Source organism: Nyctereutes procyonoides, unplaced genomic scaffold (assembly GCF_905146905.1).
Source record: "Nyctereutes procyonoides isolate TBG_1078 unplaced genomic scaffold, NYPRO_anot_genome, whole genome shotgun sequence".
Lineage (NCBI taxonomy): Eukaryota > Metazoa > Chordata > Mammalia > Carnivora > Canidae > Nyctereutes > Nyctereutes procyonoides.
Genome location: NW_026575121.1, coordinates 32,578,206 through 32,595,102, shown reverse-complemented (window position 1 = coordinate 32,595,102; position 16,897 = coordinate 32,578,206). Strand labels below are relative to the sequence as shown.

The 16,897-nt window shown below is 37.5% G+C and overlaps 1 protein-coding gene across 1 annotated transcript in view; it reads right to left on the bottom strand.

Moving 5' to 3' along the window:
* Positions 1 to 8,816, bottom strand: part of NDFIP2 (Nedd4 family interacting protein 2) — a 64,479-nt gene extending 55,663 nt beyond the window's left edge. The window contains exon 1 of the mRNA XM_055335875.1: positions 8,316 to 8,816. Within this exon, the coding sequence (XP_055191850.1) occupies positions 8,316 to 8,816 (501 nt within the window). The remainder of the gene's footprint in view (positions 1 to 8,315) is intronic.
* Positions 8,817 to 16,897: the final 8,081 nt, after the last annotated feature.

The following is a 16,897-nucleotide window of genomic DNA, read 5'->3' as shown; positions in this document are numbered from 1 at the left end:
TATCTTGGATGTTTCAACCCAATCTAGCCCCAAAATGGCTGCAGCCCCAGCAATCATCACACTGCAATCAATACATGAAGCAGAAGAACCTCTTCGTTGATCAGAACTAACCCATGGAATCTTGAAACATAATAAAATGCTTGCATATGGAGTAGTTTGTTACAAAGCAATATAAAACTAAAACTACAACAAAATCTGAATACTAGATCCATTACAGCTAAGCCGATTATTTAACCTCTTCATGTCTCATTTTTTTTCTCATGTGCAAAGTGAGGATCAGGACATTATCTGTTTCACAGAAGTGGTCTTAGTATTAAATGTGCTCATATGTGTAAAGCACTTGGCAGAGTTCTCAGCATATTTCTGACAAAATACAAAATCATTACTGTTCCATTATTGCTATTTTAGTATTGATAAAATGTATTAGTCATTCCACAACCTTCATTTTCTTTAAACTACCTGGTACTATCTGAAATTATGCTTACTTATCTGCACCCCCTCCACCAAAGTATGAGCCATACGACAATTGGCTATTGTCTTGTTCACCAGCACCTAAAACAGAATTTGGCAGACAGAAATACATCATAAATATTATAAACTGAATAAAAAATTACAGGACCTCTGTTTCACAATTAGTAATGATATCCAAAAACTGTTCCCATACCTTATCTTAAGCATAAATCTTATGTACTCAAAACATAAAATAAGCATATAAACTATAAGGTGGTATTTTCATGACATAATTCCAACACATATACTTGCTACTGCACAAATCTTTTACCATTACTAGGTCATGTACTGTTCAAATATGCCAAAGCGATGGCTAGCATTTGATTCAGCATCAGTTAGAAATGCTAATATAGTATACTCCTATAAACTTTATCTTTTTAATTAAGGTTTTTAAGCTTTTTAATTCCAGTAGTTAAGAATACAGTATTACATTAGTTTCAGGTGGTGTACAATATACTGATTCAACAGTTCTATACATTACTCAGTGCTTATCATAAGCATACTCTTAGTCCCCTTCACCTCCCACTCACCTCCCATCTGGTAACCATCACTTTGTTCCCTATAGTTAAGAACCGGCTTCTTGATTTGTCTCTTTTTTTCTTCTGTTTGTTTCTTAAATTCCACATGAGTGTGAAATCACGTGGCATTTGCCTTTCTCTGACTTATTTGACTTAACATTATATTCTCTAGTTCCATCCATATTGTTACAAATAGTAATGTTTCATTCTTTTTATGATTAATATTCCATTTTATACACACACACACACATCTTCTGTATCCATTTATCTATGGATGGACACTTGAGCTGCTTCCATAATTTGGCTATCATAAATAATGCTGCAATAAGCATACGGGTGTATGTATCACTCTAAGTTAGTGTTTTTGTATTTTGGGGATAAATACCCAGTAGTGCAATTACTGAATCCTAAGGTAGTTCTATTTTTAACTTTCTGAGGAACCTCCATACTATTTCCACAGTGGCTACACCAGTTTGCATTCCCAACTGTGCACAAGGGTTCCTATTTCTCCACATCCTTACCAAGACTTTTTGTGTCTTGTTCATTTGCATAACTTAAAAAAAAAAAGAGAGTTGCATTCAATCCATCCAATTAGTGATACACTTACAGTTAATATCACCATAAGCACAGAAATAGTCAGAGAAACTTTACTATGGGCACTATTCAAAACCAAATTAACCTGGCAACACACAATAACATAATAGTAGTCTTCAAGCTGAGGAAAATTGGTATAACATACAGTTGAGTGTGAATTTCCTCAATTACAGTTTTTATAAGTTTAAAACCTATTTTAAAGATGAAATAAAAATCAGACATTCACAGGAACCCTGAAGCATCTCTGAAATACACCAGTCTAGAGGGTAGAAAGCCACATAAAAACATAATTATAACAAAGTGTCTAATACTGTGATTTTCAACTTTTCTATGCCTTGACACAGATGAAATGCAAGTAATTTGCCCTCCTTCCCTCTTCCAATTATAGTTATGTAGGAGTTTTTACATTTAAGAACAGACAAACAGGGGTGTGGTACTGAACTGCAGTTGAGAAATAAACATGTAGAAAGGAAAGAAAGAAAGAAAGAAAGAAAGAAAGAAAGAAAGAAAGAAAGAAAGAAAGAAAGAAAGAAAGAAAGAAGAAAGAAAGAAAGAAAGAAAGAAAGAAAAGAAAGAAAGAAAAAGAAAGAAAGAAAGAAAGAAAGAGAAAGAAAGAAAGAAAGAAAGAAAGAAAGAAAGAAAGAAAGAAAGAAAAAGAGAGAGAGAGAGAAAGACAGACAGACATCATGGCTGAAGAACTAATAATAAGTAGATCCTGCTGGACAACAGCAGTTAGTGCATAAACATTACGAGGGGAAACTGCTAACATATTGCACAGTACAGCTATGGAAAGGTCCATTCAAGGAACTTGTATATTTATATTTCAAAATTCCAATAAGCCCACCAGAATGGCTAAAATTAAAAAGACTGATAACACCAAAATCTGGCAAGTTGGTGGAACAACCAAAATTTCATACATTGTTGGTATAGGCATAAAATGGTACAACTACTTGGAAAAAAAAAAAAAAAGTCTGCTGGTTTCTTACAAAAGTAAACATACACCAACCCTATCACCTAGTAATTCCACCCAAGAGAAATGAAAATATATGTTGATAAAAAAGATTTGTACAAAAATATTCCTACCAGCTTTATCCGTAACAGCCAAAACCCAGAAGCAACCCAAATATACATCAACAAAGTGTATCCATTCAATTTATACAATGAAATATTATTCAGCAATAAAAAGGATATATTGATATATACAATAACATGGACCTGTCTCCAAAACTTCATGCCGAATGAAAGAAATTTTGCTGACCATATGCTATATAATTTTAGAATAAGCAAAACTAATTTGAAGTGAAAAAAATCAGAACAGTGATTAACTAGAGAAGAAGAATCACCAGGAAAGAGTCACAAAGGAACTTTATAGGGTGATAGTAATGTTTTATATGAGGGAATCAATAAATGTTATCTGGTAAGGGCAATGTTTTATATGAGGGAGTCAATAAATGTTATCTGGTAAGGGCAGAATAGTTAATATTTTGGTATTTGCGAACCCCGCGTCAAATATTAAATTCTGGGGATGCCTGGGTGGCTCAGTAGTCGAGCGTCTGCCTTTAGACCAGGGTATGATCCCAGAGTCCTGGAATCAAGTCCCACATTGGGCTCCTGTCTCTGCCCCTCTCTATGTGTCTCTCATGAATAAATAAATAATAAACTATTTTTTAAAAATTCAATTCTGGCATTGTAAATGAATGGGCATGGCTGTGTTACAATAAAACTTCATTTACAAAAACAGTAGTTGGAACATGGTTTGCTGATCCCTGCTCTATATTTTGAAAGTGATTTGAGTTACAAAGGTTTTTGTTTTTGTCAAGACTCATTTATAAGCCACATTAAGATTTGTGCATTTCACTATATGTCAATTTTACCCCCCAAAAAAGAGAACCACAAAGAAATACTGAACTCTACGCTAACGATAAGCATGTGATTTGCAATGAGGTACACTGATATCTGCAACTTTGAAAGTATCAAAAAAAAAAAAAAAGATGGATTGATACGTGTACAATATACAACACAAATATAACAAACTGTTGGCCACTGCAGACCCTACAATTGGTATATGGGGGTTAGCTGTATAATTTTTTCAACATTTCTATATAGGTACTTGAAAGTTTTAATATTAAATGTGGAGGAGGGGGAATTCAATAACAGGCCACCGAAGATTTTTGAGCAAAGAAATGAAAATCAAATTTATGGTCTACAAATATGAGTCATGCAGTGCAAAAGACACACTGAAGGATGATCAGATGAAGGAAGAAAGTAGTAAGTAGGCTATAACAATAGTCAAAATCATAGAAAGTACTAACACTTAAGGAGTAAGTACAAAATGAGTTCACAAAGTCAGAGAAGTAAAGAGTAGAAAGTTTCTTTCTATTAGGAATAAAAAAGGAGTTTCAAGGAGAAAGGAAGTTCCTAGTGTCAATGTAATATAAATCAAGCAAGATGAACACAGAAAAACATCTATTAGATTAAGCAATAAGCAACTCTGAAGATGTAAAAGTGGTGTGGTAAGAATGTAAACCAGATAAAGAATACTGATAAATTCAAAGGAAATAAAGAAGTGAGGATCAAAGAAATAGAGGTGGGCCAAGAAAAGAAGGCAAAAACTAGAGAGCAACATAAGGTAAAAAAACTACAATATTTCTTTAACATGGAAAGCAAAAGTAAATGACTACACCTAAAAATCCCCATCTATTATCTGTCTCATCCAGAACATGTACTATGAGTAACGCAGTCTGCCATGGGCCTGGCTGTTCCTGCATATTCTTGCTGAGTGTGAAAGTCTGCAAAACTTACCTATTTCCTGATATTGAGTGGATTCTTGTAATAAGTCACCTAGGCAACCAAGAAGGTCAAAGTTACCACAGCACATAACTATACTCCCCCGGAGAGGTGAACTACCTTGTTTGTTGCTCGCTACAATGTTTGCTGCTTGCTATAAAAGTGTTGGAGACTTGGTCCTGAGTTCCTCCACTGTGACCTACCACATGCATCCATCTAGACCCATCACCTTCATGGAACCTGGGTGTAAGGAAAACCTACACAAATATGCTGACGTTCATACAGCTTGCTGTGCTGTAAGTAATTAATTCTATTTGTTTCTGATCTGGGAGTCTCCTGTTTTCTGCTAGCAATCATTAAAATTAACAAACTAACTTATTAGCCTATAAATATGGCAAAATCCAATCAAGACTTTTCACAGTATTTGACATGAACAAAGAACTAGTTGATATTCGTGTTGCTATATAAAAGAGACACAAAAGTAGTCACAAACAAAAATTGAAATTTTTGAAACATGTAACACTTTATAGTTTGTATACCTTAAATTATTCATAATACCTACAGTGTAACAACCTCTGTATTATAGGTTTTACATATATTACAACATATAATTCTCATAATAATCCTTATGAGGTAGGTACTAATATGACAAAAACCGAGGCTTTTAAATGTTAAGTAAAAAAGCTAAGGCCTCACAAACTGTAAACAGCACAACCTAAATATAAGCCCCAGATGCCTTTAAAAGGTGTTTGGGGGTTTTTTTAACCATCAATAGTCTATCTCCTTCCCAGCTGATTTATCAAGGACAACTCTAATTCTCCAGATATAAGACCAAAGTACCTAGATCTCTGTAGTATGAATACTTTATTATGTTCACAGAATATTAACATTTTGGAAATATTAACATAATCTTAAAATTTTCTTCAAAAATCTGTGATCAAAATTTAGGGAAAGCTAGGTCAAACAAATCCAAACCATTGTCTTTACTGCAGAATTTCTCATCGTTTTAATATGCAAATATATCGTTTTAGATGCTAACATAGGTCATAAATCTTCTAAGACCATCTATTACAATCATTCTGGAAAACAGTTTGGGAAACCACTGTTACAATCAACAGTGCCAACTTTACTTGTCTACAGGATGATCTTTGACACCTTAGTAGTCGGCTTGGTTCGGGTACATAATCCTTTAAAATAGAGAACATCAAAGGTAGAATGTGGCCTAACAGCTTCAAGCCAAATCAACAACTACATAGTTTGGCAACACTGCTCATTTTCTACCAAAGACTACTTAATTCCCCATAGCACAAGGAAACTAGCACATCTAGCTTCTTCTGAAATTAGAAGGGTTATAATGAAGGCTTTTTGTAACTCTACATCGTCTTCCACTGTTTTACTTAACAAAATTCAGATCCCTTCTAACAATGGAAGAAAAGACCACAGAAAAACCAGTTTCCATATAAAATCCTGTGCACTGGTTAATGGTAGCCAGTCGTTCTGATGGTCTTGTGCATCACGAATTTTCCAATATGGAAAGCTAAATTTTAACTCTATCTATGAGTGATAAATTAATGTCATATACTATTTCATCCCTAAGCATATCTGCCTGTCTCCTACTTAAGTCATCTCTTAACAGTCAACAACTGGAATTGTTGACTGTTCAATGATTTATTAATCATTCCAGAATTTTCAAAAAACTGAACTAAGAAAGCCACACAGCAGTTGTGATCATCAATATAAACCAGAGCTGCAGATTTTTCCCTAGCCAAATAGTCTACTACACACCAATTCAGCTGCTTCTTTGGAATAACTCAGGCCATTCTCAGCAAATGCAAGAGTTATACTAGACAAATGAAATAATTATTGTGATTACAAAGCAACAGGAATTAAAATCCAAATTTAAACTATTCTAAGATTCTCAAACACTTTGCCTTACAAGGAAAACACACTGATACCATACTTACTTAAAGTGAATGCCAACTTTAAAATTTTTGCCCTCTGCTCTGAAGGAATGTGTCCAAAGTCCATTTCAAAGTCTATGTAGGACACATCTCCAGTTGAGGAAAAAAAAATGCAATAAAATATGATACTGTCCACTTATGAAAAAAAAGATGTAAAGAAAAGGGGAAAAAAATCTTAAAACTGAGAGAGTAAATTTCAATATGTTGGTGTTAAGAATTTTTTTTTTTAGTAATTAAGTCAAATTTTAACTAGTCATAACTACCGAAAGCAAATGTGACAATATAATAAATTATTTTAAGGTACAGCCTTACCAGCTAAAAATGTTTTGAGTAGTGACTTGTATATGAGAACATGGTTGAATCTAATAAGCAAAATCCCCAAAGAGAAAGGATTCAAATCACCTAATGCCATTAAGGGAACAAATAGGAACAAGAAAGAAAAGAGATTAGAAAAGACACTGGAAGTAGTATTCAGTATTATACTGTATTAGCCATACAGTATTAGCTATCGTATTATAGCTAACATAAGCAAAAAAAAAAAAAAAAAGAATGGACTTTAAAAAAAAAAAAAAACTATCAAAAGTGTATACGCTGACACCTTGAAAAATGCCTTCCCTACTGGCAGCACTATTGTTTAAACCATTCTGAAAATACGGACAAATTTTCACAAATCCAATACAGATCATTTGAAGATTGACAGGATATAAACTGGATAAAATGAAAACACCATGAGCTTTTATTCTTGGAAAAATGCGAAATTGCACACATTGGGAATTCGATCTTTCAGTAGCCTTCATATTTGTCAAAATGAGCTAACTAAAATAAATTCTTAGTTCATAACTAAGGCTCACATGTGCAAATGTATATTTGAGAGGTGAAATCTGCACTATTGTATCTTCATTTGTAAAATTCCACAAACAGTACTAATAATTGCACCATCAACGCTACCTATTAACGTCTTCCTCCTTTTCCTTAACCTAATCACTACCCGAAAGTTTATGTTGTAACATGCTACCTACGTACAGCAAAATAGTCAACTGCTGCTGAGTCCATTTTTTTAAAGGGGGTTCACAGTAGAAACCTCAATGGCAGGACCATAATTAATACTCCAGGAAAAACGACGTTAGAAAAATTGACCCTGAAAACAGAGAGGGACACTTTTCACTCATTTTCACATACAAGGGCTTTCGTGGGTGAACTGGAAACCCTGTATTTCATGAAAAATAATCCTTCGAACAAGATTTGCATTTTTCTTCTAGGAAAACTTCTGTTCCCTCTCCTACCTCCCCCCTCCCTAAAAACAAACAAACAAACAAAAGGTGTGGATAGGGAAAAAAGGAATAGTCACTTTTAATACTAACAAAATGACAAGGTTAACTAGAGCGGAGACACAAGATCAGCAGCACTGTTCTCTAGGGTCGCGCAGTTTTTCAGCCCACATTTTTCACCGAATCCACATCCTACCCTTCGCCGTGCCGACATCTCCTCCTCCTCCTCCTCCTCCTCCCCCCACCCCCACCCCCACCCCCGCCCGCTCCATTGGTGACGGCGATCATCTTCCCGGCAGGTACGTGAACTCAGCACCATTCCCAGCAGACAATCCACACTGGAAGTGACTCGGTCGGGGAGTAGAGAAACGACCAAGAAAGTCACAAGGAGAAGGAAGCAATACAAGTTGGAAGGGGGGCGCAGGGCGTCCTCCGGCGGGGTGTAGCGGGAGGGTGCGGGGTAGAGAGGTGGGAAAAGCCTTGGATCCAGAGGAAAGGGTCTCAACGGAGTCGGAGGCAAGCTCCACGAGAAGTGTAAAGGAAAAAAAAAAAAAAGAAAAGAAAAGAAAATGAGGCAGCTTTTAGCCCGAAGAAGGGGGCTCCCGGGTCGACGACGCGAAGGCAGCCCCGAGGGGCCGGGCCGCGCGGGAGGCCGGGCCGGGGGCGCGGGAACTCACCACCTGGTAGCGGCCAGTCCCCGGCTGGTGGTGATCCATCCTGCCCGGCTCGGGTTCCGGCTTCCGAGCGGGCGAGTCCTCTCGGCGCTCGGCCCCCGCGTCCACCCCCGTCGACGACGTCGTCGCCGCCGCAGCGCCCCTTCCGCCTCTGTTTCTGCCGCCGCTGTCGCCCGGCCGGGCCGCTTCACTTCCTGTCGCTCCCGCAGCAGCCGCGGAAACCTCCGCGTCGCCCACCGCGCGGCGAAGCCCCGGAGCGCCGCGCGCACCACTGAGCATGCTCGGAACGGGCGCGCATGCTCGGTGAGTCCTCCGGCGTCCCCTTGGCGTCGCGAGCGGGGGGTGGGGCTGAGCGGGGGGTGGGGCTGGGTAGATGGAAAAGTAAGACCAGTCGGGGGAACGGCCTAGGTTGTCGGGAGTGGGCGGTGGCAAAAGGGACGGGAAAGATAGAAACATCACTGTCCTTGCTAGGGCTTTCCTATTGGACGGGTCTCGCGCGGGCATAGGCGGGCACACGGCGACACCAGGCAGAGACCAGAGTCCAGGAGAAAGGGCTCGCACGTCTTAGAACACCTGAGGACGGGTCACCCGCTTACCCAACGCGACGGCTCGGGACGTTCCTAAAACGCGCGTTCAAAATCATTAGTGAGGGGAGGGGCATCTTTTTCAATGCTGTTTTGTCCCTCTCTTGGTAGTAGGAGATTTAAGAATCTAACAGGGACTCTTCAACCTTACTCCTCTCTCGCCAAGGAAGGAGGCCTCTAGGGAGCCCGAGGTCACTGAAAGGATTCGTGAAAGTAAGATGGGACTGTGTTGTCATCATGCTCACTCCAGTAGTTATGCAGGCTTTAACAGTAAGGAATCACCTTGTGTGCAGTATGGTAGGAGGATTTCAGGGTCCGGTTAGCCACACACGTGACCTACTGTGTGTGTCTCCCAAAGGCCACAAAGCATGTTTTTCTAGGGAGCAGGAGAGTATGATGGGACAAAGTAAAGCACCTTTTAACCCAAAGACCTGCTTTCTATGCCCTGAAAACTATGATCCCATAATCTGGCCCTGTGTCTTTTACTTTACTTCCTTCCTGAATTTCCAAAGGAGATTCCTGGAATGAAAAAGGCCACTGAGTGAGTGAGCTGAATCAGCCAGTTAAGTACCAAAAAAAAAAAAAAAAAAAAAAAAAAAAACCACAATAAAGACAAACTCATTGAGAAATCATCACACACACACACACACACACACACACACACAAATTAAGCCTTCTTGATAGCTTTATTCAAAGTATTGAGCAATTCTTCCTATTTTTTGCCATCCTGACACATCCAGCGGTAGAGAGCATGAATAGGCTAACAATAAAAAGAGGCAATACAATCGTGCTTAAATGTCTTTAGACTTGTTTTCTTTTGATCTGAGTTCATGTATTTTAGATTCAAAGACAATAAACATGGGACCTTTTATTGTATTATCATACAAGAGGTCACCCTCACAATTTTACCCCAAATGGTATCATCTTTCATGCTCAAAACAACAGTGTGTCAGCAAAATGAAATTAGATTCCTAGACTGTTCCTTTAGAGCTTTATTTTATTTTATTTTAATTTTTTTAGAACTTAATTTTATATGTACTTGTGTTTTCATTAATCATTTATATGTCCATTTGTTGTTTTTCAAATATGCTACTGCTCAGGGCAGAGGCCATTTTTTTACACTTAACACACCCAGAACAGGACTGAGAACATAACACTGAAAACTAAAGACCTGATCAAAAGGAGACATCCTGAATCCTGTTAGAGTAACGGATTCTTTCCATTTTACCTTCCTCCCAAGTTCTGTGAACATTTTGCTCATCTAGAGAGATGACAAAATTCAAAGGGAAAGCACTTATTCAGTGAAGAAGGGAAGAAAAAGTGGGGGAAGAAGTAGAATAACAGCTAACAGATATTGAACCCTTCCCCAGCCAGGGACTGCATGTGTTATATCATTTTATCCTCACAACACCCCCATGATGTAGGCACTACTATAGTCTTTAACAAATGGGGAAAGTAAGGCACCAAGAGGTTCAGGGATTTGTCGAAAGCCACATCACTAGCAAGTGGTCACAGACTCCAGAGTCTCCTTCATATTAAGCACTATGCTATAATATGCCCTTAAAAATATAGTGATGCATCACAAAAAGCCAATATGACTTCTTTAAATCCCACCTTCTTGATCTATGTGAAGGAAATGATTCTTTCTCATCATCCCCTAAAGAGCTGTTCTGAACTCCTTTGCCCATTTCATAACTGTAATAGTCCAACACAAATGGAGGCCCTGAGTTGACCCACTAAGAGCAACTTATTTTGGATGAAATGGGAGTAACAATATTCTTACAATATTCTTATTATTTTAGAGGCTTTAAACAACATCTGATATATTCAATCCCTAACCTTTTGGTGGTGACAACTCTAGTTAACTAAGGAATTGGTGGCAGTGTACCGCTATAGACTATTAAGAAGTGGATTTTAAAAATGGTAATGCACTAACACCTCTTGTTCTGGCCTAATTGATTTTCATCTCCAAACACACAGCCACCCATAATTTCACTAATGCCACACTGCAGTATTGGGGCAGACATGGAGATAAACTGCCTGGATTCCCCATTCAGAAAACACTCTCTGACCAGTTGCAAGGAGCGTGATTAATCAACAGCCTCCAGCTCTTAGGTTTGTCAGGGTTTTCCTTAGTTTCCACCCTGAGGTTGTGTTCCTTTCAGGGTGGCATCTGGCCATTGACTGGTGGTGGTACAGGTTGAGCCACTTTTGCTTGACATTGACCCTTTTAAGGGGCAATCTTTGCTTCAGAACTCCCTGCTAAACTACCAGAGACTTTTTAGCTTGGCAGTATGTTGTAATGAGTCTCCCTACCCAAACATTTTTCCCTTCACAGTTGTTAACCCCCTAATAAACCTCTTGCACTCATAACTTCATACCAGCATCTGCTTCCTGCAGAACCCAAACTAGACAAGTGCCAAGATGTAAAGTAATAAAACACTGTTAATATCAAAATTGTGTGAAGTGACTACAACAGTCCTGTCACATAATTGATGTTTCACCTCCAGAACAACCCCCGAGTACCCTCCATTGTTATCATCTTCTCATGTGGAGATAATCTCCCCACAAAGAATGACTTTAATGCTCTGTAGAATAACGCTATCAGGTCACAGGGACCCCTTTGCCTAGGACATACTTCCCCCCAGAATCCCTCCTACCTTCCCAGAGGCAGAGTCATCCCCTCCATAGGTAAACTGATTTCTTATCACCCTCCCATAGTCTCCTCTGAGTTCAAAACAGGTATACTAAACTGCATATATATGTGCCAGGAGTCTTTGTTGATATTCTCACCAATTAAGGAGCAGTGGAGAGACATGTCATTGCCTACAGATGGCTTTCTGGCCTAAAATCACAGGTAGGCAAATACTCCAAATTTTCCTTACTTCTTCATGATTTTTAGTTTTATCACTACCTCTACAACACAGAACATACAACATAGAACTTAGAACATAGAACTACTACTCAGCTGTTGATGGTTAGTGTGACCATATATCTCAATAGTTAATTGTATATGGAATATGCATGATTTTGCATATTTATCTAGAGAATGATTAAAAGAGATAAAATTACATCCTCTGTCTGAAGATTTCTATCTCTACCTAATAAAAATTCACTAGTCGTATTTTCTGTACACTAAATTCTAAACTAGGTTTTAGAAAATATAAGAAATTATCACTTTGGTAACTGAAAATAAGCATCATTTATTACTCTAAAGTTTTATTTCTGTTACCATGTCTATGGATCTTTTAAGCAGTTTCGAGGCTTGAACCTTAATTTAGCTTCAGATAGTGTTCCTTATTTAACTGTTTCTGAAATTCCTGTCATCTGTTTAGCTCTGTAATTTTAGAGAAAAAATCTGAGCAATTTGACAATCAGGTATCTACTCCCTTTTCCTCTCGTTATTCTCATACACTGTGTGGGAAGAATCTAAAATATAGCTAATGTTTTTTATCAGTCAAGGTCTAAGAAAAAGAACCAATAGAAGATATATATTAAGAGATTCATTGCAAGGAATTGGCTTACACTGTTGCAAAGGCTGGCTAAGTGTACAAAATCCAGACTACAGACTCTAAAAGAGTTCTAGAACTACTGTCATCAGGCAGAGTTTCCTCTTCTTCAAGGAAGCCTGTTCTGCTCTTGACCTTTCAATGGATAAATCAAGATTATACAAGATAATCTCCTTTACTGAAAGTCAACTGGATTTGGGGGCACCTGGGTGGCTCAGTCAGTTAAGCATCTGCCTTTGGCTCAGGTCATCAACCCAGGGTCCTGGGATCAATCCCAGTCATGTTGGGCTCCCTGCTCAGAGGGGAGTCTGTTTCTCCCCTTCCTCCCTTCTCTCGTCACTCTCTCAAATAAACAAATAAATAAAATCTTAAAAAAAATCACTGGACTTTGGAATTGGACTTTAATCATAATATCTAGAAGATACCTTCACAGCAACACCTAGTTTAGTGTTTGAGTGAATAATTGGAGCTATAGCCTAACCAAGTTGACACAGAAAACTGACTATCACATATTTATTTAAATATTGCAAGCTGAAATTGTCTCCATACAGTAAAGGATAAAAAGAGAGAGAGAAGGAAACCAAAGAGACAAAAAAAAAAAAGTATGAGAGAGGTAGCTTAGGGATTAAAATTTCCATATTAAGTATTTCCTATGAGCTTTATTTTATATTTGTACTATTATCCATGGAGGCATCACTAGGCAGCGATTAGAAAATATCTGAACTCTGATAAACTGTCCTAACGCTAGTTTTATTTAGCATTTTAATTTTTTGTTGTCATGAGCAACAAATGTGAGCAAATCAATAGCCATTTTCCTTAGGGATTACTTATTTTAAATTGGGCTGAGTCATAAGTTATTAAAATGTTCTTTGCTTTACCTTGAGTACAGAAGGCTGTTCTTTGACCATATTAAAGCAGGTTTATGTGTTTTTTGTCTCCTGTTTTCTCTGCAAGCCTGATAATCACTTTCATCATAGAAGAGCAGGGCTGGCACTGAGTATATTTCCTATTATGACAGTTTTCTCTTGACTAACTAATGCAAGATCATTGTATAATAAGACAAATACTATTTGTGCATGTGAGTGTGGGTGTGTATATAAAATATTAGGAGTGGAAAATTTCTTCTATATATCAACATGTTAAACATGTTAACATGTTAAACATTGCTCTCTTTCTTCCATAACAGGAACCAGGCCTCATTTGTTAAATCATCTGAAGTCAGAATTCTCCTTTACAATTAACATAGTATAACATTAGCAATAAGGTTTCCATATGATAAAGTTGCCTGGTTTCAGTAATGAGGATAAAGGGCATTCACTATCTGAAGGGGCAAAATGATAAAAGTATTCAGATGGAGTGACTCATAAGATGCTGACTTTCCAGAACTAAGAAAAAATTCATACCCATTTCCTGACCTTAAGATTCAAATAGGGGAGAAAAAAAAAGCTAGTGGCCTGACAGAGCCAAAGTAAGCCAAGATAATGAAAAAAGGGAGTTCCTTTTATATCTAGTAGACCTCATAGAAAAAATAAAATATTTATACTATCCCACTTCACCTGTCAATAGTATGTAACATTCCCATGAAATGTCTATAAATTCTGCTTATGAAAGATGATCACTGAGAAATCTGGCATGATTTCTCCAATAAAGGTAAAGACATCAAGCTCAAATCTTTTTTATCTGTTTGGACTGCTATAACAAAATACCATAGACTGGGTGGCTTATAAAAAAAATTATTTATTGGGACACTTGGGTGGCTTAGTGGTTGAGCATCTGCCTTTGGCACAGGGCGTCATCCTGGAGTCCAAGGATCAAGTCCCACATCGGGTTCCCTGTAGAGAGCCTGCTTCTCCCTCTGCCTGTGTGTCTACCTCTGTGTGTGTGTGTCTCATGAATAAATAAATAAAATCTTTTTAAAAAGTTTATTTCTCATCACCTCTCAAGGTTGGAAGGCCAAAATCAGGATGCCAGCATGGTTGGGTTCTAGTGAGGGCCCCCTGGTAGGTTTCAGACTGCCAACTTCTCTTTGTATCCTCATGTGGCAGAAGGGGCCAAGAGGCATCTATCTAGGGACTCTTTTATAAGGGCATTAATCCCATGCCTGTGGACTTAATCACCTCCCAAAGATCCACCACCTAACAACACCATCAAATTGGCTATTAGATTTTCAATATTTGAATTTGTGTGGAGGGAAGAACAAACACTCAGATCATAACATTCTGATACTGACTTTAAGAAACAAAACCATGGGCAGCCCAGGTGGCTCAGCAGTTTAGCGCCTGCCTTCAGCCCAGGGCCTGATCCTGGAGTCCCACATCGGGCTCCCTACGTGGAACCTGCTTCTCCCTCTGCCTGTGTCTCTGCCTCTCTCTCTCTCTCTCTCTCTCTCTCTCTCTCTGTCACTCATGAGTAAATAAAATCTTAAAAAAAAAAACATGAATGTTACCAAAGCACATGTGTACATACAAATATAGTACATAGAGTATAAAGTCAAATTTAATTTTTTTTTCATTTGAACAGAACAGGTAATTTGGCTCACTTACAGGCCACTGAAATTTCCTTGGAACCCAAATGTCCGGGAAAGAAAGAAATGTGTGTTTTTTTCATGGATTCATAAAACTTTAGCATTTCAGGGGAACTTCCTAGTCACCTATTCCAAAAACTTTATTTTGGATAGATGGAAACTGAGGCTCAGAGAGGTAAATGTATCCTTGACATGATTATCTATGAGACTACCACTCCACTTCCAGTTTGGTTCAAATGTGGTTGAAAATTCATAAAACAGTAAAAAATATTCCATTGACTGTTCCTACCACATCCAAAAAGAAACACCCTCCAAAACAGTACTAATAAATACAGAACTCCAACACATCATGAACTCAAAATGTCAACATTTCTCTTGGAAAAGATAGTATAGTCAAAGGTATTTCTACAAAACAGGATAAATTCTATGATCGTTGCTAATTCTTTCAGGCGTTTCTGCTTTGGCACAAGTAAAATATTTACTTTTTTTCTTTTTCTGTATTTTAAATTTTTTATTTTATAAATATATTAAATATTGTTTTATCTTTTGTCTTCTTTTTCTTCTTATTTTTTCTTTCAAACCTTCATGTTGAGGGCTGACTTTCAATAGATCACAGTGAAGTTGCTGCTTTACTAAGTATGAAACCTTGACCCAGAAGCTGGTTGTCTAAAAATAGTTTAGCACCAGATTCCCTAAGAATGTCTACTTTTTAAAATGCAAAAAGATAATCTTTGAAAATACAATAGATACCTAATACTAGATGTATATATGCAAGCTTAAAAACCAAACAATCCCAACCCTATATATGCATGTCCATCCAGATAAGGTTGGGATATAAGATGACCTAAACACACAAAGTGAACAAGCTACCAGCTCTCAGCACAGCCCCAACCCCTTGACCATGGACTTTACCATGATTCCTGGAAATGATAGTTACACATACATATGATAGTTACATATGACCATTTACATTTAAATTAATATTAAAAATTCAGTTCCTCAATGATACTAGCCAAAAGTGTGCACTGGCTACTCTGTTGGACAGAGCAAATAAAGAACATTTACATCATCACCTAAAGTTCCACTGGCCAGCATTGCTCAAGCAAAGATTATCTTACTCTTCACTTAAATTACCTTCTTTTACTTCCTGAATTATCCATATAATTTTCTAATAGCTTTCGTCCCAACTCTTCATATCTTAGCAATCCGGCTCTTGTGTAAGTCATTTAACCTGCTGAACTGGTTTGCTCATCCTAAATATTAGAATATACCTGTCTCACTTGTTGTGAAGCTCAAAGGAAATGTAACCATACATATATAAAGTAATACTAATCCTGGAGGTTCTTTTCCTTTCTTTTATTTCCTAATACTGTCAGGAAAAAAAAGTGACATTTAACACAGTCAAAAGTGGAATAAATATAACTTAGAAACAATGAAGATTAGCTCAAAGAAACCCAGAAGGTGATTAGGCCTTCTAACTTGGTCACATCATATTTTTTATAGGCTAAGTGTCTGGGCTTATACTCTGTATGAGTCATCATAAAATAAATAAAAGACTCCAATGTGTGTAACCATAAAAAATACATCAGTTGTTTATCTAGAAGTAAAACTATTCCATAGTATATTTGTCAATCATTATAATTATGGTAATAATAGTTAACACTTATTGAATGCTGCCAGTCATTTTGGTGTTACCATATATATATATATTATCTCCCTATATTTCCCAGCAAACATATGGAATAAGTACTGTTGTTACTATCACTTTATATATCAGAAAACTGACACCTAGACTATTAAGAAATTTATCAAAGGTCACAAACAATTGAGGGAAAAGGGATTTTCTGTATTTTTTTCCCACTCTTAACAACTTTTTATTAAAATACACAGACTTTGGTAAGTATACAGCTCAAAGATTTTTCATAAACTGCACAGCCCATGCAACCAGCACCTATATTAAGAAATAGA